Genomic DNA, 23,945 nt, shown 5'->3' with positions numbered 1-23,945 from the left:
GCGCTGCTGGGATCCTGACGGAGCCGGTGTAGAAGCAAGCGATATCCCAGCATGTTGTGATGTGTGAGGTGTGTGTGAGAGTGAGTGTGATCTGATGTGTGTGTGTGTACTCACCTGGGAATCGGGGCTCCGTGTCAGTTGGGCCACAGCGAGCGTGGATTGCGTGAGGGGGGCGGGGCCTGCAGAGAGCCGGGGCGAGAGGCCAATCCGTGTGGGGGGGCGGGGCCATGGCGAGCCCAGCGGCCAATCAGCTTTGTGTCACCGTAAGGACACAATTTCGGAGCATGACAGACAGACAGATAGACAGATAGACAGACAGACAGACAGACAGACAGACAGACAGAATAAGGCAATTATATATATAGATGGAGTCATAAAGCTGGCATTATTAATACATGGAGGCATAAAGGGGGCATTATTAATACATGGAGGCATAAAGGGGGCATTATTAATACATGGAGGCATAAAGGTGGCATTATTAATACATGGAGGCATAAAGGGGGCATTATTAATACATGGAGGCATAAAGGGGGCATTATTAATACTTGGAGGCATAAAGGGGGCATTATTAATATATGGAAGCATAAAGGGGGCATTATTAATACATGCTAATGTAGCGCCCCTGAACCCCTCAGAGCACCATTAGGTACTGCACGCTGACAAAGATGCAGGGCCTACACCGAGGGACCTGGAAGACCAGTGACAGTACCACAAAAACACATAACATCCCCAGTTTCCCACTCCCCATTAGGGATGACTAACTAGTTTGGGACCAAATGGATGGCCGCCCAGAGGTGGAGCTAGTCCAGTCCACTAGAAAGCAAGCCGGTGGGAGGGGACAGAGAGACAGAACGACAGAGGAGGCCGGTAGTGAAAGTGGACGGACATGTCTCCAGACGGGGTTGTGTAGCAGTGATCTAGGTGGCAAGGAGAGTGGTAGCCAGGGAGGGTACAGCCAGGTACCCCTGGAACCACAGCACCGACGGGATACAGGGCCCTAGGTCAGACGACAGCTTCACGCAACCTGACAAATATCTGCACAGTGAGGGGACCATCCAGGACGTCACTGACCCAAGAATCCGGGGCACCAGCAGTAAAGACTGAGCCAGGGACCGGAACAAGAACACCGACCCTACAAGGTTCGCACTGCCCGCCGTACGGACCAGAGACTACTGACAGACAGTAAGGGACCCACAAACCCTCCACGCTACGGGGTTCCACCAACCAGTGAGAGGTCCCGGGGAAGGAGACCACCAGGTTACCACACCGGCACTGGGACAAAAGGGACCAGGGGTCTGAACCAACCGTCCTCAGTGCTACAGCTCAACACCACCGTGAGTAAAACAGAAGTTGCACTGCATCTCCATTGTGTGGTCTCCCTTCTTTCTGCGCCGGATCCCACCATTCACTCCCTGGGGCCCGGCCCTACTTGAGGAGGGCCTAACATCCAGGCTGCCATCACCATCAGCCCCAGTGGTAACAGACTGTGCAGCGGCGGTTCCATCACCATAACCACAACTCGCACGTTGCGTCACGATATAAACTCTTTAATCCCCTGTATATAACCCCCTTTAAAAAGCGACCCCCAGGGTCACGGAACCGGACATCGGCCGTTACACAACCGTGACACAGCATCCCTGTATATATACGGCCCGGGATCGAGTACCCCATAGCTCTGGGGCGTCACAGAAGCATAAAGGAGGCATTATTAATACATGGAAGCATAAAGGGGGCATTATTAATACATGGAGGCATAAAGGGGGCATACATGGAGGCATAAAGGGAGCATTATTAATACATGGAAGCATAAAGGAGGCATTATTAATACATGGAAGCATAAAGGGGGCATTATTAATACATGGAGGCATAAAGGGGGCATACATGGAGGCATAAAGGGAGCATTATTAATACATGGAAGCATAAAGGAGGCATTATTAATACATGGAAGCATAAAGGGGGCATTATTAATAAATGGAGGTACAAAGGGAGGCATTATTAACCCACAAAGGAGACACAAGCGGGCATTATTAATACATGGAAGCATAAAGAGAGGCACTATTAATACATGGAGACACAAATGGAGGCACTATTAGTACACAAAGGAGGCACAAGGGAGTATCATACATGAATGCACAAAGGGGGCATTAGAAAATGTGGAGACACAAAGGTGGCATAATTATTTCATAGAGGCACAAAGGGGGCATTATTAATACATGGAGGCATAAATGGGGCATTATTAATACATGGAAGCATAAAGGGGGCATTAAATGGGGCATATATGGAGGCATAAAGAGGGCATTATTAATACATGGAGGCATAAAGGAGGTATTATTAATATATGGAAGCATAAAGGGGGCATTATTAATACATGGAAGCATAAAGGGGCATTATTAATATATGGAAGCATAAAGGGAGCATTATTAATACATGGAAGCATAAAGGGGACATTATTAATAAATGGAGGTACAAAGGGAGGCATTATTAACCCACAAAGGAGACACAAGCGGGCTTTATTAATACATGGAAGCATAAAGAGAGGCACTATTAATACATGGAGACACAAATGGAGGCACTATTAGTACACAAAGGAGGCACAAGGGAGTATCATACATGAATGCACAAAGGGGGCATTAGAAAATGTGGAGACACAAAAGTGGCATAATTATTTCATAGAGACACAAAGGGAGGCATTATTAACACATGGAGGCATAAAGGCAGTCATTCTTAATACATGGAGGAACAAAGGGAGGCATTATTAACACATGGAGGCATAAAGGCAGTCATTATTAGGGAGGCATTATTAATACATGGAGGAACAAAGGGAGGCATTATTAATAAACAGAGGCACAGAGGGGCATTATTAATATACAAATGAGGCACCACGGGGCTTTGTTAATACACAAATGTGGCACCAGGAGGCAGTATTAATATATGAAGCACAGAGGGGCATTATTAACACATGGAGGAATAAAAGGAGGCATTATTAATAAACAGAGGCACAGAGGGGGCATTAATAATACATGGAGGCATAAAGGGAGGCACCATTAATACAAGGAGGCATAAAAGGAAGCATTACAAATACATGAAGGCACAATGGGGCCATTATTACTAGGTTGATAAGGAACGCAATAGGAAACCAAGTTTCAAAAATTTGAGTAGAAAAGCTCTTAATTTATTACAGATTAATTAAAATACAAAACAATACAAAATACAGTACAATATTATATCAAAACCAACAAGAAAAATTGCCAATTCATCTGGTCTGTGCACCATAATATACCAACTTTTGTAAGATATAATAATGAATACGAAAAATGAGTTTTAAAAGGCCGTTCATATTGAAAAATCATGAAAAAATGCACCTTGAAAGTAAATATGCAAATCATTTATTATTCTAATCATAGCATTTCTGTATGCAAGGTCTCGATTCGTATTGAATTGATGATGCCCTACAACTTTATAATTCACTTTTTTTCTCTACCTTGTTCCGTTTTCGAGATAAATATGCTAACTCCGTTGTTTTCCACCAGGTGGCGCTATAGGTGGTTTCATTGCGCAGCGCATGGCTACTTTACTATACCTAGACACCACTTCTATGCCTATAGCTCCCGACGTTCTCAAGTTAATGGTGGTGGACAGGATATGGGTGAACACACTGTATAGTCACTGTATGGGTTTGATATTGGGAATAGGTCATTTTTTAATATGTGGTAATTGCCTGGCACTGTATTATCTTATTTGTCCATGTATCTATATACTGTATATATCCTTCAGGTGTGTATTTTTTTGGGCGGGGGGGGAGCGGAAAAACAAACGTAGACTCCAGCTACAGCACAAGAACATTCATACAACAAACTGGAGGTGATAGAAGATGGACCCGGGCCTAAGAAATCTAATATGCTCAGACGTCAGGGTGTACATAATTACCTGGGGCCACTCTCTTTCTCCTTTGTATTTGCAGATCTTATCTCCAGCTTCTGTTCAGCAGTTTCTGCAAAGTCAACTGTGAGGAATGAGGAAAATCATTACAGCTTTTTCCAGAGAAGAAATAGTTGCATAATTTTTCTTTTAAGCGAGTGTTAAAAAGGACATTCAGAAGTTAGAGTCAGTTCAAAGGCGGCAACTAGACTACTACAAAGAAATGGAGGCCGCCCGTATGATGAGAGGTTGAAAAAGTTAGATCTGTTTAGCTTAGAAAAAAGACGTCTCAGAGGAGATCTGATTTATATGTATAAATACATGTGCGGTCAATATAAAGGACTGGCACATGACTTATTTCTTCCAAAGACAATACTAAGGACCAGGGGGCACTCACTGCGAGTGGAAGAAAAGCGATTCCGACAGCTAAATAGGAAAGGGTTCTTTACAGTTAGAGCGGTCAGACTGTGGAATGCCGACCACAAGAGGTAGTAATGGCAGATACTATAACAGCTTTTATATCAGGGCTGGAGGATTTCCTCAGTACACACAACATTGTTGGTTATAAATGACTTAGGGGTACTTTGCACACTACGACATCGCAAGCCGATGGTAGTGATGCCGAGCACGATAGTCCCCGCCCCCGTCGCAGCTGCGATATCTTGTGATAGCTGCAGTAGCGAACATTATCGCTACAGCAGCTTCACATGCACTTACCTGCCCTGCGACGTCGCTCTGACCGGCAAACCGCCTCCTTCCTAAGAGGGCGGGTCGTGCAGCGTCACACGGCAGGCGGCCAATAGAAGCGGAGGGGCGGAGATGAGTGGGACATAAACATCCCGCCCACCTCCTTCCTTCCTCATTGCAGTCGGGACGCAGATAAGGAGATGTTCCTCGCTCCTGCGGCTTCACACACAGCGATGTGTGCTGCCGCAGGAACAAGGAACAACATCGTAACATCGGTCCTTCCGAAATTATGGAAATGACCGACGCTACACCGATGATACGATTTCGATGCTTTTGCGCTCGTTAATCGTATCAAAAACTATTTAAACACTCCGATGTCGACAGCAACGCCGGATGTGCGTCACTTTCTATTTGACCCCACCGACATCGCACCTGCGATGCCGTAGTGTGCAAAGTACCCCTTAGTGACCAAATGTAGAACTGGTGGAGGAAGGTTGAACTAGATGGATCTAGGTCTTTTTTCAACCTAAGTAACTATGTAACTATGTTATATCTTTCACGTAAATGGGTTTTCCACCCCTGATTTGACTTTTAACTGACAAAGAATGCGAACAAATATCACGCTCCTCTTATCTGCCTGGTTCCCCCATTGATCTTTGTGCATCATCTTCTGGCCTGGATGCGGATGTGACAACTGCAGTCATTTACTGGCTGCGGAGGTGACAAATTTATCACCGCCGCAGCTAGTGATTGGCTGCAGTGGTCACATCATGTCCGTAAGACAGGTACAGGACATAGACATTCTCTGTACACCCTTATCACTGAGCGATATGCTAAAATAATGAGGCAGCTCCCATCACCTTAAAGGGGTTGTCCACTACTAGCACAACCACTTCTGATTCCATGTTTCCCCCAGGTAAAATAATAAAGACAATACTCACCTCCCATGCCGATGCCTATCCAGCTGTGTCGGGGCTCGCATTCCTGAGTCTCATGTGACATTACGCTATCCCCGAGTGTTCAATCAGCGCCAGATTCTCTCTCCTCGTATTCAGACACAGGAACAATCAACAGAAAGTGAGCATAGCTGCTGTGCTCACTCTGTTAACTCGCTTGTCTAAAGGCGTATAAACAAAAGCTCTTCCTGATTGGATGTGGGGCTCACGTGATGTCACTTCATGTGAGCCCCAATACCGCGATCTGCTGCACAGCTGGAACAGCGTCAGTAAAGGAAGTGAGTATAGGCTCTATTATTTTACCTGGGGGAAACATGTGGAAACAGAAGGGCTTGTCTTACCAGTGGACAACCCCTTTAATAATGGCCACAGGATGATGCATGGTCCGGGAGGTCAGTATATATATATTTTTTAGTCTATGCATCACACAAAAAAGAAAAAAAAGTCGCTCTTATCTCCATTTTCCAAGACCAGTAATGTTTTTATTTTTCGGGATCTGGGACTGTGTGATGGCGGTTTTTTTGCGGGGTCCTGACCTGACTTTTTTACCGATACCATTTTTGGGTAGATACGATGTGTTTATCACCTATTGTTGTATTTTGTTGCCATGTTGCGGTGGCTAAAAAAAACCAAAACGTTATTCTGTCATTTTGATTTTTATCTCTTGTTACGCCATTTAACGAACACATTAATTTATTTTATATTTTAATTGAGCGGACATTCCTGAATGCGGAAATACCAAATGTTTTTTTTTCTTAATGGGGCAAAAAGGGGGTGATTTGGAATTGTGTGGTTTTTTTTTAATATTTAAAACCTTTTTTTTTTACTTTTTAATGTATTTACTAGTCCAGAGCAAAGCATCAACATCAGCCCTGCTCTGCACAGCAGAAATCATAATCTCCTGAGCTCGCAGCCAGCGTTCACAGGAAGTACATGACAGACACAGGGGTCATCAGCTGACCCCTGGCTGCTGTCATGACAACCAATGACGCTCCACAATCATGTGACAGGTTCACTGATGGGGGGGATAAATGACGTGCTTCCTGTCTGCAGTAATTAACTGGTTAACAGCTGCAGGTGGATCTCGGATCCACCCGTGGCTGTTAGAGGCACTTATAATATATAAATCAAGTGCGGGGAAACACGGGGGCTAAAGGCCGCTTTACAAGCAAGGTTGGGGTCACGGAATTCGTGACGCACATCCGGCCTTGTTAGCGACGTTGTTGCGTGTGAAACGCACGAACGACCGTTAACGATCAAAATTACTCACCTAATCGTTGATCCATTGATGTGTTGTTCCATTCCCGATTATCGTTGCTGCTGCAGGTATGATGTTGTTCATCGTTCCTGCCTGTGTGACACTGCAGGAACGAGGAACAACATCATACCTGCGGCCGCCCGCAATGAGGAAGAAAGGAGGTAGGTGGGTGGGATGTTCGTCCCGCTCATCTCCACCCCTTCGCTTCTATTGGGCGCCCGCTTAGTGACGCCGTAGTGACGCCGCACGAACTGCCCCCTTAGAAAGAAGGCGGTTCACCGGCCACAGCGACGTCGCTAGGCAGGTAAGTAGTGTGACAGGTGTTAGCGATGTTGTGCGCAACGGGCAGCGATTTGTCCGTGACGCACAACCAACAGGGGCGGGTACGCTCGCTAGCGATATCGATAGCGCTGCGTGTAAAGTGCTCTTTAGTGTGTGAGCCCACATCAAAGGCAGGGACATGGCCGATGATGTAATTATAAGTCCTCGGCCATGAAAGGGGTAAAGGGGACCTGTCACTTGGTCAAAATAATCCAGCTTTTGCTTCTATTTTGTTCGTACAGTTTTTTGAGTACTACAGTTTTGGTTTTTTAAATCCTTTATATGATTTCAGAGATATGGGGGGTTTTTATTCAGTACCACTACTTTTACATTGATGGCTTGTCCTTAGGATAGGTTATCAGAGTCTGATCGGCCAGGGTACGACACCTGGCATTTCCACTGATTAACTTTTTATGGTGCTAGCGGCAGGAAGTAGCCGGAAATGCTCAGTTCCGGAGTTGCCCGCCTTCTGATAGCGGCCGGGTACTGCACGAATATTGACTTGAATGGGAGGTGGATGTGAAGTAGTTGGCAGCGGATGCTATCAGAAAACGGGGCAGCTCTGGAGCTGAGGATTTCTTGCCGCCGCCAGCACTGAGCGCAGCTGATTGGCTGGGGTGCAGGGTGTCGGACAGTATTCACCTACCCTAAGGATAAGTCATCAATGTAAAAGTAGTGGACAACCCCTTTAAGTAAGGTGGGTGAATATTTTCTTCCAGACATAGATGCAGTAGTTTTGCAGGGTACTTTTCAATTATGCAGGAACTGGACAAAAAAATGTTGTGACTGACCCCACGGTCACCGCAAAACCCCCGGTCTCACCCCAAATACTGGACCAGGGCAAAAACAAAAACTCATAGATGGATAAAAAAAACAATCAAAAGTGTCAGCACAAGAACCAATCAGAATCCAGCTTTCAGTCTTGAAAAAGAAAGCAATGATGTGATTGGCTGTTGTGGCTAACACTCTGTTAGAGCTTTGTGTGTATAATACCTACCGGGCAGTCTCTTGTCTGCTGTCCCCGTCACTCGTGGGGTCTCCACATTCTCCTTATTCTCACTTTCTTGGTTTCTCATGTCTTCTATTTGCTGCTTTTGTTCTAGTTTTGGCAGCATTTTACTCACCTCCTCAAAAAAAGTCAGCGCGTCCGGTGTTACCATGGGAACTAACGTTTGTTAGCTATTCCCAACAGCCACTGCGCGCCCACAGCCTCTTCCTTAGCAACGGCTTGCTTGGTTACGTCCTCGCGAAGCCACCGCGGGACAGCTGAAGTCTCCGCCCACAATGCGTGACGTCACTGTCGAGTTTTTCCCGCCCATTCACCTCACATCCTTCGCTGAGGGTGATGTCTGATTCTGTGAGGAAGAAATGATGGCGGCGCAGTGACCGGCTGTGGTGTAATGCGGCTCTCCTCCTTCAAACACAGCAGTTTGTGTAGTTTAGTAATGAAAATGATAAAAATATAGGTTAGCTTTTCTTTTCTATTGTTTCCCTTTATATACAATATAGCAGCTGCCACTTGTTTCATACTTAACCCCTTCACTAACCTGAGACTTGACATACTGTAATTGTGCTACGATGCTGAAGTTGGTTTCTTATTCGTGCAGTTTCTTATTCGGGGCTGAAGTTGGTTTCTTATTCGTCAGTTTCTTATTCGGCAATTTAGTTTTTTCAGTTTTTTATGCATTTATCAACAAAAATGACACATGACAATAATAAAATACAATGCACTGATGAGCCCTAATATACATACACTCAAAACCAGCTGCGAAAATTAAAAAACTGGCAAAAAAATGGGCATCAAAGTGGGCACCGAAGTATGTTAGTGAAAGGGTTAAATGGCTTTGGGCCACTGATCTAACACCAAAATTGCATATCTAGTGATGCCTCTAATCAAACTCAAGTGTCTCCAGCCTGGCCCAAAGGGGTTCTGGGCATCAAAACTGGCATCAAAGTGGGCACACAGCCAATTTTCACAGATTTGAATAAGTAACTGGTGTTTTTGAGGGGTTAAATGGCTTTGGGCCACTGATCTCACACCACATTTACATATCTAGTGATGCCACACATCAAATTCAAATCACTACAGCCTGGCCCAAACAGGTTCTGGGCATCAGAACTGGCATCAAAGTGGGCAAAACCCCAGTTTTCACAGATTTGAATAAGTAACCAGTGTTTTTGAGGGGTTAAATGGCTTTGGGCCACTGATCTCACACCACATTTACATACCTAGTGATGCCACACATCAAATTCAGATCACTACAGCCTGGCCCAAACAGGTTCTGGGCATCAGAACTGGCATCAAAGTGGGCAAAACCCCAGTTTTCACAGATTTGAATAAGTAACCAGTGTTTTTGAGGGGTTAAATGGCTTTGGGCCACTGATCTCACACCACATTTACATACCTAGTGATGCCACACATCAAATTCAGATCACTTTAGCCTGGCCCAAACAGGTTCTGGGCATCAGAACTGGCATCAAAGTGGGCAAAAACCCAGTTTTCACAGATTTGAATAAGTAACCAGTGTTTTTGAGGGGTTAAATGGCTTTGGGCCACTGATCTCACACCACATTTACATACCTAGTGATGCCACACATCAAATTCAGATCACTTTAGCCTGGCCCAAACAGGTTCTGGGCATCAGAACTGGCATCAAAGTGGGCAAAACCCCAGTTTTCACAGATTTGAATAAGTAACTGGTGTTTTTGAGGGGTTAAATGGCTTTGGGCCACTGATCTCACACCACATTTACATACCTAGTGATGCCACACATCAAATTCAGATCACTTTAGCCTGGCCCAAACAGGTTCTGGGCATCAGAACTGGCATCAAAGTGGGCAAAACCCCAGTTTTCACAGATTTGAATAAGTAACCAGTGTTTTTGAGGGGTTAAATGGCTTTGGGCCACTGATCTGACACCACATTTACATACCTAGTGATGCCACACATCAAATTCAGATCACTCCAGCCTGGCCCAAACAGGTTCTGGGCATCAGAACTGGCATCAAAGTGGTAAAAATCCCAGTTTTCACAGATTTGAATAAGTAACCAGTGTTTTTGAGGGGTTAAATGGCTTTGGGCCACTGATCTCACACCACATTTACATACCAAGTGATGCCACACATCAAATTCAGATCACTCCAGCCTGGCCCAAACAGGTTCTGGGCATCAGAACTGGCATCAAAGTGGTAAAAATCCCAGTTTTCACAGATTTGAATAAGTAACCAGTGTTTTTGAGGGGTTAAATGGCTTTGGGCCACTGACCTCACACCACATTTACATACCTAGTGATGCCACACATCAAATTCAGATCTCTCCAGCCTGGCCCAAACAGGTTCTGGGCATCAGAACTGGCATCAAAGTGGTAAAAATCCCAGTTTTCACAGATTTGAATAAGTAACCAGTGTTTTTGAGGAGTTAAATGGCTTTGGGTCACTGACCTCACACCACATTTACATACCTAGTGATGCCACACATCAAATTCAGATCTCTCCAGCCTGGCCCAAACAGGTTCTGGGCATCAGAACTGGCATCAAAGTGGTAAAAATCCCAGTTTTCACAGATTTGAATAAGTAACCAGTGTTTTTGAGGGGTTAAATGGCTTTGGGCCACTGATCTCACACCACATTTACATACCTAGTGATGCCACACATCAAATTCAGATCACTCCAGCCTGGCCCAAACAGGTTCTGGGCATCAGAACTGGCATCAAAGTGGGCAAAACCCCAGTTTTCACAGATTTGAAAAAGTAACCAGTGTTTTTGAGGGGTTAAATGGCTTTGGGCCACTGACCTCACACCACATTTACATACCTAGTGATGCCACACATCAAATTCAGATCACTCCAGCCTGGCCCAAACAGGTTCTGGGCATCAGAACTGGCATCAAAGTGGGCAAAACCCACTTTTCACAGATTTGAATAAGTAACCAGTGTTTTTGAGGGGTTAAATGGCTTTGGGCCACTGATCTGACACCACATTTACATACCTAGTGATGCCACACATCAAATTCAGATCACTCCAGCCTGGCCCAAACAGGTTCTGGGCATCAGAACTGGCATCAAAGTGGGCAAAACCCCAGTTTTCACAGATTTGAATAAGTAACCAGTGTTTTTGAGGGGTTAAATGGTTTTGGGCCACTGACCTCACACCACATTTACATACCTAGTGATGCCACACATAAAATTCAGATCACTCCAGCCTGGCCCAAACAGGTTCTGGGCAGTAGAACTGGCATCAAAGTGGGCAAAACCCACTTTCTTCAGCGCTCTATTGGGAGACCCAGACGATTGGGGTATAGCTACTGCCCTCTGGAGGCCACACAAAGCACTACATCAAAAGTGCAAGGCCCCTCCCCCTCTGGCTATACCCCCCCCGTGGTATCACGGGTTCTCCAGTTTTAGCTTTGTGTGCGAAGGAGGTCAGACATTCCATGCATAGCTCCACAGATTTTAGTCAGCAGTAGCTGCTGACTATTTCGGATGGAAGAAAAGAGGACACATATAGTGTCCCCAGCATGCTCCCTTCTCACCCCTGGATGGTGTTGTAAGGTTGAGGTACCTATTGCTGGTACAGGGCTGGAGCCCACATGCTGTTTTCCTTCCACATCCCCTGGTAGGGCTCTGTGGAAGTGGGATCCTGCCGGCCTCTCAGCTCTGACGCCGGGCTCCATCCACAGACCCATTAGAACCTGATGGAGACGGAGCAGGAGTACGATCAGGGACAGGCCCTGCATCATACAGGTACTCTGTGTCCCCGGCAGGCACAGACACACTCCGGGCTGGCTGGGTGTAGTAGTGCGCCGGGGACCGCAACGTTGGAGTTAGTGTCCCTACAGATTACTGGGGGATTTTTTGTGTATGGGAACGCAGCGCCGACCCCCTCTGGACCGGGCCGCGCTGCTGTGACTTGTGGTGCGCCGGGGATCCGCCGTCCGCGCTTTTACGGCGGCGGCGGTTATAAATTGAGTCCCCGGCTTTTTGGGCCTAGGACGCCGGCAGCTCCGATTCGTTCCCGCCCCCACCCTGTCATTCAGGGTAGGGGAGAGACGCTGTTCGCTAGCAGCGACGAGGGCTGGAGCCTGATTTACATGCTCCAGCCCTCACACTAGGCACAGAGGGAAGCAGGCTTCCCGCTCTTAGCCAGGAACGCCCAGGGCCCGCCCCCCTTCTCTCTCAGACGCCGGCAGCCATTACATGCAGTCTGGCTGGAGGAAGGACGCAAGGCTCTGGGAGACCTGGACTAGGGGCTATCTGGCGACCACACACCCGCTTTTTAAGCGGGCGGTAAGCGATTTGTCTGTGCTGGTCCCTCTAGTGCCTCACGGTGTATCGGTGTACTGTACAGATATATAGATATTGTATTTCTTGCACTGTGAGGTCGCTTCTGGCTGCATCTCCCAGATCACTCTGTGGAAGCAGCAACATGCCATCCTCAAAACGCAAGGCTGCCAAGGCCAGGGCTGTGTGTGCTGCATGTGGGGCTAATCTACCAGCAGGCTCCCATTGTGTGCAATGCTCCGACCCGGTGCTGCTTCGCCAGCCGGAGTCAGGAGGGGTAGTGACCCAGGCTGAGACGCTTGTAAGTCCTGCCCCGGTGACAGGGACAGACTTTGCAGTTTTTGCGGATAATATGTCTGTGTCTATGGCAAAAATCCTTGAAACCTTGCAATCTATGCATGGGGCTCAGTCTTTGGACACGGCGAGGCCTCTGTCCTCAGGTCCCCCTCACTTGGAATTAATCCAGCCCACAGGGGGGTCCCCGGCTTCACAGGCCGAGGATTATGACTCAGATGATAGCCCCAGCCACCCTAAGCGAGCTCGCTGGGAAAGGCCCTCGACGTCATCACACTGCTCAGGGTCTCAGCGCAATCAGTCTCCCTGTGATGTGTCTGATGAGAGTGATCAGGAATCCATTCCTGGAACCCCTCTCAACCTGGATACCCCTGATGGGGATGCCATGGTAAACGACCTTATCTCAGCCATCAATAGGCTGTTGGATATTTCTCCCCCAGCCCCTTCAGCAGAAGAGGCGGCTGCGGAGCAGGAGAAGTTTCGTTTCCTTTATCCCAAGCGTAAATTGAGTGCTTTGTTGGATCACGCTGACTTCAGAGAATCAATCCAGAAGCACGACGCTCACCCAGAAAGGCGTTTCTCTAAACGATCTAAAGATACGCGTTTCCCTTTCCCCCCTGAGGTGGTCAAGCGCTGGACACAGTGTCCAAAGGTAGACCCCCCGATTTCCAAACTCGCAGCTAGGTCTATAGTTGCAGTGGAGGATGGCGCTTCACTTAAAGATGCCAATGACAGACAGATGGACCTTTGGTTAAAATCTGTCTATGAAGCTATCGGCGCGTCGTTTGCTCCGGCATTCGCAGCCGTATGGGCACTCCAGGCTATTTCAGCTGGCTTAGCAAAAGTGGATGCTATCATACATCCAGCAGTGCCGCAAGTGGCGCACCTTACCACGCAGATGTCGGCGTTTGCGTCTTACGCTATCAATGCGGTCCTAGAATCTACCAGTCGCACCTCAATGGCGTCCGCCAATTCGGTAGTTTTGCGCAGAGCCTTGTGGTTAAAGGACTGGAAAGCAGATGCTGGTTCCAAAAAATGTTTAACCAGTTTGCCTTTATCTAGAGATAGACTGTTTGGCGAGCCATTGGCTGATATCATTAAGCAGTCCAAGGGTAAAGACTCCTCTTTACCACAACCCAGAACAACCAAACCTCAGCAGAAAAAGTGGCAGCAGAGGTTTCAGTCCTTTCGAGGTTCGGGCAAGACACCATTTACCTCGTCCAAAGGGACTCAGAGGACGCAAAGAAACTCAGATTCGTGGCGGGCTCACACGCGCCCCAAGAAAGCAAATGGAGGTACCGCTTCCAAAGCGGCTACCTCATGACTTCCAGCCCCCTCCCTCCGCATCGCCGGTCGGGGGCAGGCTCTCCCGCTTTTCCGGCATTTGGATGTCACAGGTCAAAGACCGGTGGGTGACGGACATTTTGTCTCGCGGGTACAGAATCGAGTTCAATTCTCGTCCTCCAGCTCGGTTCTTCAGAACCTCCCCACATCCAGACCGAGCAGATGCTCTGCTGCAGGCGGTGGACTCCCTAAGAGCGGAAGGAGTGGTGATCCCAGTCCCTCCTCAGGAACAAGGGCAAGGGTTTTACTCCAATCTCTTTGTGGTTCCAAAAAAGGACGGCTCGTTCCGTCCTGTTCTGGACCTAAAACGGCTCAACAAACATGTGCACGCCAGGAAGTTCCGGATGGAAACCCTGCGTTCTGTCATTGCCTCAATGTCCAGAGGAGACTTCCTTGCCTCAATAGACATCAAAGATGCTTATCTCCACGTGCCAATTGCTACAGAACATCAACGTTTTCTACGTTTTGTGATAGGAGACGACCATTTTCAGTTCGTAGCTCTGCCATTTGGTCTGGCGACAGCCCCACGGGTCTTCACCAAGGTCATGGCGGCGGTGGTAGCAGTCTTGCACTCTCAGGGACACTCGGTGATCCCTTACCTAGACGATTTACTGGTCAAAGCTCCCTCTCAAGAGGCATGTCAGCACAGCCTGAATGCTACGCTGGAGACCCTACAGTCTTTCGGATGGATCATCAACTTTCCAAAGTCGATCCTATCACCGACTCAATCACTAACGTATCTTGGCATGGAGTTTCATACTCTAGCAGCGATAGTGAAGCTTCCGCTGAACAAGCAGCGGTCACTACAGACAGGGGTGCAATCTCTTCTGCAGGGCCAGTTGCATCCCTTGCGGCGCCTCATGCATTTCCTAGGGAAGATGGTGGCAGCCATGGAAGCAGTTCCCTTTGCGCAGTTTCATCTGCGCCCACTTCAATGGGACATTCTCCGCCAATGGGACGGGAAGTCAACGTCCCTGGACAGGAAAGTCTCGCTTTCCCAGACGGCCAAGGACTCCCTACAATGGTGGCTCCTTCCCACCTCATTGTCTCAGGGAAGATCCTTCCTGCCCCCATCCTGGGCAGTAGTCACGACAGATGCGAGTCTGTCAGGGTGGGGAGCAGTATTTCTCCACCACAGGGCTCAGGGGACGTGGACTCCGCAGGAGTCCACCCTTCAGATCAATGTTCTGGAGATCAGAGCAGTGTATCTTGCTCTACTGGCCTTCCAACAGTGGCTGGAAGGAAAGCAGATCCGAATCCAATCGGACAACTCCACAGCGGTGGCATACATCAACCACCAAGGAGGGACGCGCAGTCGGCAAGCCTTCCAAGAAGTCCGGCGCATTCTAATGTGGGTGGAGGACAGAGCATCCACCATATCCGCGGTTCACATCCCAGGCGTAGAAAACTGGGAAGCAGACTTCCTCAGTCGCCAGGGCATGGACGCAGGGGAATGGTCCCTTCACCCGGACGTGTTTCAGGAAATCTGTCGCCGCTGGGGAGTGCCGGACGTCGACCTAATGGCATCCCGGCACAACAACAAGGTCCCGGCATTCATGGCGAGGTCGCGCGATCAAAGAGCTCTGGCGGCAGACGCCTTGGTTCAAGATTGGTCGCAGTTTCAGCTCCCATACGTGTTTCCGCCTCTGGCGCTCTTGCCCAGAGTGCTACGCAAGATCAGATCCGAGTGCAGCCGCATCATACTCGTCGCTCCAGACTGGCCGAGGAGGTCGTGGTATCCGGATCTGTGGCATCTCACGATCGGTCGACCGTGGTCACTGCCAGACCGACCAGACTTACTGTCCCAAGGGCCGTTTTTCCATCAGAATTCTGCGGCCCTGAACCTGACTGTGTGGCCATTGAGTCCTGGATCCTAGCATCTGCTGGATTATCTCAGGGAGTCGTTGCCACAATGAGACAAGCTAGAAAGTCGAATTCGGCTAAGATCTACCACAGAACGTGGAAGATTTTCTTGTCCTGGTGCTCTGCTCAGGGAGTGTCTCCCTGGCCATTTGCATTGCCCAAGTTTCTTTCCTTCCTGCAATCGGGGTTAGAAAAGGGCTTGTCGCTCAGCTCCCTTAAAGGGCAAGTTTCGGCACTATCCGTGTTTTTTCAGAAGCGTCTAGCACGTCTTTCTAAGGTGCGCACGTTCCTGCAGGGGGTCTGTCATATTGTGCCCCCGTACAAGCGGCCGTTAGATCCATGGGATCTGAACAGGGTACTAGTTGCTCTCCAGAAGCCGCCCTTCGAGCCTCTGAAGGAAGTTTCCTTTTCTCGGCTGTCACAGAAAGTGGCGTTTCTTGTTGCGATCACATCGCTTCGGCGAGTGTCTGAGCTGGCAGCTCTGTCATCCAAGGCTCCCTTCCTGGTGTTCCACCAGGACAAGGTAGTGCTGCGCCCTATTCCGGAGTTTCTCCCTAAGGTCGTATCCTCTTTTCATCTTAATCAGGATATATCCTTGCCTTCTTTTTGTCCTCATCCGGTTCACCGGTATGAAAAGGACTTACGTTTGTTAGATCTGGTGAGAGCACTCAGAATCTACATTTCCCGAACGGCGCCCATGCGCCGTGCCGATGCACTTTTTGTCCTTGTCGCTGGTCCGCGCAAGGGGTTGCAGGCTTCTAAAGCCACCCTGGCTCGATGGATCAAAGAACCAATTCTAGAGGCCTACCGTTCTGCGGGGCTTCCGGTTCCTTCAGGGCTAAAAGCCCACTCAACCAGAGCCGTGGGTGCGTCCTGGGCATTTCGTCACCAGGCTTCGGCTCAACAGGTGTGCCAGGCAGCTACCTGGTCCAGTCTGCACACTTTCACCAAGCATTATCAGGTGCATACCTATGCTTCGGCGGATGCCAGCTTAGGTAGAAGAGTCCTGCAGGCGGCAGTGACACCCCCGTAGGGGAGGGCTGTTTTGCAGCTCTAACATGAGGTATTTCTTTACCCACCCAGGGACAGCTTTTGGACGTCCCAATCGTCTGGGTCTCCCAATAGAGCGCTGAAGAAGAAGGGAATTTTGTTACTTACCGTAAATTCCTTTTCTTCTAGCTCTTATTGGGAGACCCAGCACCCGCCCTGTTGTCCTTCGGGATGTTTTTTTGTTGTTTGCGGGTACACATGTTGTTCATGTTGAACGGTTTTTTCAGTTCTCCGATGTTATTCGGAGTTAATTTGTTTAAACCAGTTATTGGCTTCCTCCTTCTTGCTTTGGCACTAAAACTGGAGAACCCGTGATACCACGGGGGGGGTATAGCCAGAGGGGGAGGGGCCTTGCACTTTTGATGTAGTGCTTTGTGTGGCCTCCAGAGGGCAGTAGCTATACCCCAATCGTCTGGGTCTCCCAATAAGAGCTAGAAGAAAAGGAATTTACGGTAAGTAACAAAATTCCCTTCTTTCACAGATTTGAATAAGTAACCAGTGTTTTTGAGGGGTTAAATGGCTTTGGGCCACTGACCTCACACCACATTTACATACCTAGTGATGACACACATCAAATTCAGATCACTCCAGCCTGGCTCAAACAGGTTCTGGGCATCAGAACTGGCATCAAAGTGGGCAAAACCCACTTTTCACAGATTTGAATAAGTAACCAGTGTTTTTGAGGGGTTAAATGGCTTTGGGCCACTGACCTCACACCACATTTACATACCTAGTGATGCCTCACATCAAATTCAGATCTCTCCAGCCTGGCCCAAACAGGTTCTGGGCATCAGAACTGGCATCAAAGTGGGCAAAACCCCAGTTTTCACAGATTTGAATAAGTAACTGGTGTTTTTGAGGGGTTAAATGGCTTTGGGCCACTGATCTCACACCACATTTATATACCTAGTGATGCCACACATCAAATTCAGATCACTTTAGCCTGGCCCAAACAGGTTCTGGGCATCAGAACTGGCATCAAAGTGGGCAAAACCCCAGTTTTCACAGATTTGAATAAGTAACCAGTGTTTTTGAGGGGTTAAATGGCTTTGGGCCACTGATCTGACACCACATTTACATACCTAGTGATGCCACACATCAAATTCAGATCACTCCAGCCTGGCCCAAACAGGTTCTGGGCATCAGAACTGGCATCAAAGTGGTAAAAATCCCAGTTTTCACAGATTTGAATAAGTAACCAGTGTTTTTGAGGGGTTAAATGGCTTTGGGCCACTGATCTCACACCACATTTACATACCAAGTGATGCCACACATCAAATTCAGATCACTCCAGCCTGGCCCAAACAGGTTCTGGGCATCAGAACTGGCATCAAAGTGGTAAAAATCCCAGTTTTCACAGATTTGAATAAGTAACCAGTGTTTTTGAGGGGTTAAATGGCTTTGGGCCACTGACCTCACACCACATTTACATACCTAGTGATGCCTCACATCAAATTCAGATCTCTCCAGCCTGGCCCAAACAGGTTCTGGGCATCAGAACTGGCATCAAAGTGGGCAAAACCCCAGATTTCACAGATTTGAATAAGTAACTGGTGTTTTTGAGGGGTTAAATGGCTTTGGGCCACTGATCTCACACCACATTTACATACCTAGTGATGCCACACATCAAATTCAGATCACTTTAGCCTGGCCCAAACAGGTTCTGGGCATCAGAACTGGCATCAAAGTGGGCAAAACCCCAGTTTTCACAGATTTGAATAAGTAACCAGTGTTTTTGAGGAGTTAAATGGCTTTGGGCCACTGATCTGACACCACATTTACATACCTAGTGATGCCACACATCAAATTCAGATCACTCCAGCCTGGCCCAAACAGGTTCTGGGCATCAGAACTGGCATCAAAGTGGTAAAAATCCCAGTTTTCACAGATTTGAATAAGTAACCAGTGTTTTTGAGGGGTTAAATGGCTTTGGGCCACTGATCTCACACCACATTTACATACCAAGTGATGCCACACATCAAATTCAGATCACTCCAGCCTGGCCCAAACAGGTTCTGGGCATCAGAACTGGCATCAAAGTGGTAAAAATCCCAGTTTTCACAGATTTGAATATGTAACCAGTGTTTTTGAGGGGTTAAATGGCTTTGGGTCACTGACCTCACACCACATTTACATACCTAGTGATGCCACACATCAAATTCAGATCTCTACAGCCTGGCCCAAACAGGTTCTGGGCATCAGAACTGGCATCAAAGTGGTAAAAATCCCAGTTTTCACAGATTTGAATAAGTAACCAGTGTTTTTGAGGGGTTAAATGGCTTTGGGCCACTGATCTCACACCACATTTACATACCTAGTGATGCCACACATCAAATTCAGATCACTCCAGCCTGGCCCAAACAGGTTCTGGGCATCAGAACTGGCATCAAAGTGGGCAAAACCCCAGTTTTCACAGATTTGAAAAAGTAACCAGTGTTTTTGAGGGGTTAAATGGCTTTGGGCCACTGATCTCACACCACATTTACATACCAAGTGATGCCACACATCAAATTCAGATCACTTTAGCCTGGCCCAAACAGGTTCTGGGCATCAGAACTGGCATCAAAGTGGGCAAAACCCACTTTTCACAGATTTGAATAAGTAACTGGTGTTTTTGAGGGGTTAAATGGCTTTGGGCCACTGATCTCACACCACATTTACATACCTAGTGATGCCACACATCAAATTCAGATCACTTTAGCCTGGCCCAAACAGGTTCTGGGCATCAGAACTGGCATCAAAGTGGTAAAAATCCCAGTTTTCACAGATTTGAATAAGTAACTGGTGTTTTTGAAGGGTTAAATGGCTTTGGGCCACTGATCTCACACCACATTTACATACCTAGTGATGCCACACATCAAATGCAGATCACTTCAGCCTGGCCCAAACAGGTTCTGGGCATCAGAACTGGCATCAAAGTGGTAAAAATCCCAGTTTTCACAGATTTGAATAAGTAACCAGTGTTTTTGAGGGGTTAAATGGCTTTGGGCCACTGATCTCACACCACATTTACATACCAAGTGATGCCACACATCAAATTCAGATCACTCCAGCCTGGCCCAAACAGGTTCTGGGCATCAGAACTGGCATCAAAGTGGTAAAAATCCCAGTTTTCACAGATTTGAATAAGTAACCAGTGTTTTTGAGGAGTTAAATGGCTTTGGGCCACTGACCTCACACCACATTTACATACCTAGTGATGCCACACATCAAATTCAGATCTCTCCAGCCTGGCCCAAACAGGTTCTGGGCATCAGAACTGGCATCAAAGTGGTAAAAATCCCAGTTTTCACAGATTTGAATAAGTAACCAGTGTTTTTGAGGGGTTAAATGGCTTTGGGTCACTGACCTCACACCACATTTACATACCTAGTGATGCCACACATCAAATTCAGATCGCTCCAGCCTGGCCCAAACAGGTTCTGGGCATCAGAACTGGCATCAAAGTGGTAAAAATCCCAGTTTTCACAGATTTGAATAAGTAACCAGTGTTTTTGAGGGGTTAAATGGCTTTGGGCCACTGATCTCACACCACATTTACATACCTAGTGATGCCACACATCAAATTCAGATCACTCCAGCCTGGCCCAAACAGGTTCTGGGCATCAGAACTGGCATCAAAGTGGGCAAAACCCCAGTTTTCACAGATTTGAAAAAGTAACCAGTGTTTTTGAGGGGTTAAATGGCTTTGGGCCACTGACCTCACACCACATTTACATACCTAGTGATGCCACACATCAAATTCAGATCACTCCAGCCTGGCCCAAACAGGTTCTGGGCATCAGAACTGGCATCAAAGTGGGCAAAACCCACTTTTCACAGATTTGAATAAGTAACCAGTGTTTTTGAGGGGTTAAATGGCTTTGGGCCACTGATCTGACACCACATTTACATACCTAGTGATGCCACACATCAAATTCAGATCACTCCAGCCTGGCCCAAACAGGTTCTGCGCATCAGAACTGGCATCAAAGTGGGCAAAACCCCAGTTTTCACAGATTTGAATAAGTAACCAGTGTTTTTGAGGGGTTAAATGGTTTTGGGCCACTGACCTCACACCACATTTACATACCTAGTGATGCCACACATAAAATTCAGATCACTCCAGCCTGGCCCAAACAGGTTCTGGGCAGTAGAACTGGCATCAAAGTGGGCAAAACCCACTTTTCACAGATTTTAATAAGTAACCAGTGTTTTTGAGGGGTTAAATGGCTTTGGGCCACTGACCTCACACCACATTTACATACCTAGTGATGCCTCACATCAAATTCAGATCTCTCCAGCCTGGCCCAAACAGGTTCTGGGCATCAGAACTGGCATCAAAGTGGGCAAAAACCCAGTTTTCACAGATTTGAATAAGTAACCAGTGTTTTTGAGGGGTTAAATGGCTTTGGGCCACTGACCTCACACCACATTTACATACCTAGTGATAGTGATGCCACACATCAAATTCAGATCACTCCAGCCTGGCCCAAACAGGTTCTGGGCATCAGAACTGGCATCAAAGTGGGCAAAACCCACTTTTCACAGATTTGAATAAGTAACCAGTGTTTTTGAGGGGTTAAATGGCTTTGGACCACTGATATGACACCACATTTACATACCTAGTGATGCCACACATCAAATTCAGATCACTCCAGCCTGGCCCAAACAGGTTCTGGGCATCAGAACTGGCATCAAAGTGGCCAAAACCCACTTTTCACAGATTTGAATAAGTAACTGGTGTTTTTGAGGGGTTAAATGGCTTTGGGCCACTGACCTCACACCACATTTACATACCTAGTGATGCCACACATCAAATTCAGATCACTCCAGCCTGGCCCAAACAGGTTCTGGGCATCAGAACTGGCATCAAAGTGGTAAAAATCCCAGTTTTCACAGATTTGAATAAGTAACTGGTGTTTTTGATGGGTTAAATGGCTTTGGGCCACTGATCTCACACCACATTTACATACCTAGTGATGACACACATAAAATTCAGATCACTCCAGCCTGGCCCAAACAGGCTGGAGTGATCTGAATTTGATGTGTGGCATCACTAGGTATGTAAATGTGGTGTGAGATCAGTGGCCCAAAGCCATTTAACCCTTCAAAAACACCAGTTACTTATTCAAATCTGTGAAAACTGGGATTTTTACCACGTTGATGCCAGTTCTGATGCCCAGAACCTGTTTGGGCCAGGCTGGAGTGATCTGAATTTGATGTGTGGCATCACTAGGTATGTAAATGTGGTGTGAGATCAGTGGCCCAAAGCCATTTAACCCCTCACAAACACTGGTTACTTATTCAAATCTGTGAAAACTGGCCATTTGCCCACTTTGATGCCAGTTCTGATGCCCAGAACCTGTTTGGGCCAGGCTGGAGTGATCTGATTTTGATGTGGGACATCCCTAGGTATGTAAATGTGGTGTGAAATCAGTGGCCCAAAGCCATTTAACCCCTCAAAAACACTGGTTAGTTATTCAAATCTGTGAAAACTGGGGTTTTGCCCACTTTGATGCCAGTTCTGATGCCCAGAACCTGTTTGTGCCAGGCTGGAGTGATCTGAATTTGATGTGTGGCATCACTAGGTATGTAAATGTGGTGTGAGGTCAGTGGCCCAAAGCCATTTAACCCCTCAAAAACACTGGTTACTTATTCAAATCTGTGAAAAGTGGGTTTTGCCCACTTTGATGCCAGTTCTGATGCCCAGAACCTGTTTGGGCCAGGCTAAAGTGATCTGCATTTTATGTGTGTCATCACTAGGTATGTAAATGTGGTGTGAGATCAGTGGTGCAAAGCCATTTAACCCCTCAAAAACACCAGTTACTTATTCAAATCTGTGAAAACTGGGGTTTTGCCCACTTTGATGCCAGTTCTGATGCCCAGAACCTGTTTGGGCCAGGCTGGAGTGATCTGAATTTGATGTGTGGCATCACTAGGTATGTAAATGTGGTGTGAGATCAGTGGCCCAAAGCCATTTAACCCCTCAAAAACACCAGTTACTTATTCAAATCTGTGAAAACTGGGGTTTTGCCCACTTTGATGCCAGTTCTGATGCCCAGAACCTGTTTGGGCCAGGCTGAAGTGATCTGAATTTGATGTGTGGCATCACTAGGTATGTAAATGTGGTGTCAGATCAGTGGCCCAAAGCCATTTAACCCCTCAAAAACACTGGTTACTTATTCAAATCTGTGAAAAGTGGGTTTTGCCCACTTTGATGCCAGTTCTGATGCCCAGAACCTGTTTGGGCCAGGCTGGAGTGATCTGAATTTGATGTGTGGCATCACTAGGTATGTAAATGTGGTGTGAGATCACTGGCCCAAAGCCATTTAACCCCTCAAAAACACTGGTTACTTATTCAAATCTGTGAAAACTGGCCATTTGCCCACTTTGATGCCAGTTCTGATGCCCAGAACCTGTTTGGGCCAGGCTGGAGTGATCTGAATTTGATGTGTGGCATCACTAGGTATGTAAATGTGGTGTGAGATCAGTGGCCCAAAGCCATTTAACCCTTCAAAAACACCAGTTACTTATTCAAATCTGTGAAAACTGGGATTTTTACCACGTTGATGCCAGTTCTGATGCCCAGAACCTGTTTGGGCCAGGCTGGAGTGATCTGAATTTGATGTGTGGCATCACTAGGTATGTAAATGTGGTGTGAGATCAGTGGCCCAAAGCCATTTAATCCCTCAAAAACACTGGTTACTTATTCAAATCTGTGAAAACTGGGGTTTTGCCCACTTTGATGCCAGTTCTGATGCCCAGAACCTGTTTGGGCCAGGCTGGAGTTATCTGAATTTGATGTGTGGCATCACTAGGTATGTAAATGTGGTGTCAGATCAGTGGCTCAAAGCCATTTACCCCTCAAAAACACTGGTTACTTATTCAAATCTGTGAAAAGTGGGTTTTGCCCACTTTGATGCCAGTTCTGATGCCCATAACCTGTTTGGGCCAGGCTGGAGTGATCTGAATTTGATGTGTGGCATCACTAGG

The 23,945-nt window shown here is 47.3% G+C and overlaps 2 protein-coding genes across 2 annotated transcripts in view; one reads left to right on the top strand and one right to left on the bottom strand.

Annotated features, from left to right (window-relative positions):
- Window positions 1–8,315, bottom strand: part of DNAAF1 (dynein axonemal assembly factor 1) — a 61,188-nt gene extending 52,873 nt beyond the window's left edge. The window contains exons 1-2 of the mRNA XM_075326831.1: window positions 8,138–8,315; window positions 3,928–4,003 (exon numbers count right to left, since the gene is read on the bottom strand). Of these exons, the coding sequence (XP_075182946.1) occupies window positions 3,928–4,003; window positions 8,138–8,300 (239 nt within the window). The 5' untranslated portion in view covers window positions 8,301–8,315. The remainder of the gene's footprint in view (window positions 1–3,927; window positions 4,004–8,137) is intronic.
- A 139-nt stretch (window positions 8,316–8,454) lies between these two features.
- Window positions 8,455–23,945, top strand: part of LOC142255293 (inactive hydroxysteroid dehydrogenase-like protein 1) — a 144,752-nt gene continuing 129,261 nt past the window's right edge. The window contains exon 1 of the mRNA XM_075326830.1: window positions 8,455–8,606. The gene's annotated coding sequence lies outside the window, so the exon portion shown is untranslated. The remainder of the gene's footprint in view (window positions 8,607–23,945) is intronic.

Source organism: Anomaloglossus baeobatrachus, chromosome 10 (genome assembly GCF_048569485.1).
Source record: "Anomaloglossus baeobatrachus isolate aAnoBae1 chromosome 10, aAnoBae1.hap1, whole genome shotgun sequence".
Lineage (NCBI taxonomy): Eukaryota > Metazoa > Chordata > Amphibia > Anura > Aromobatidae > Anomaloglossus > Anomaloglossus baeobatrachus.
Note: the sequence above shows the minus strand (reverse complement) of the source record. Positions and strands in the feature narration are given on the sequence as shown.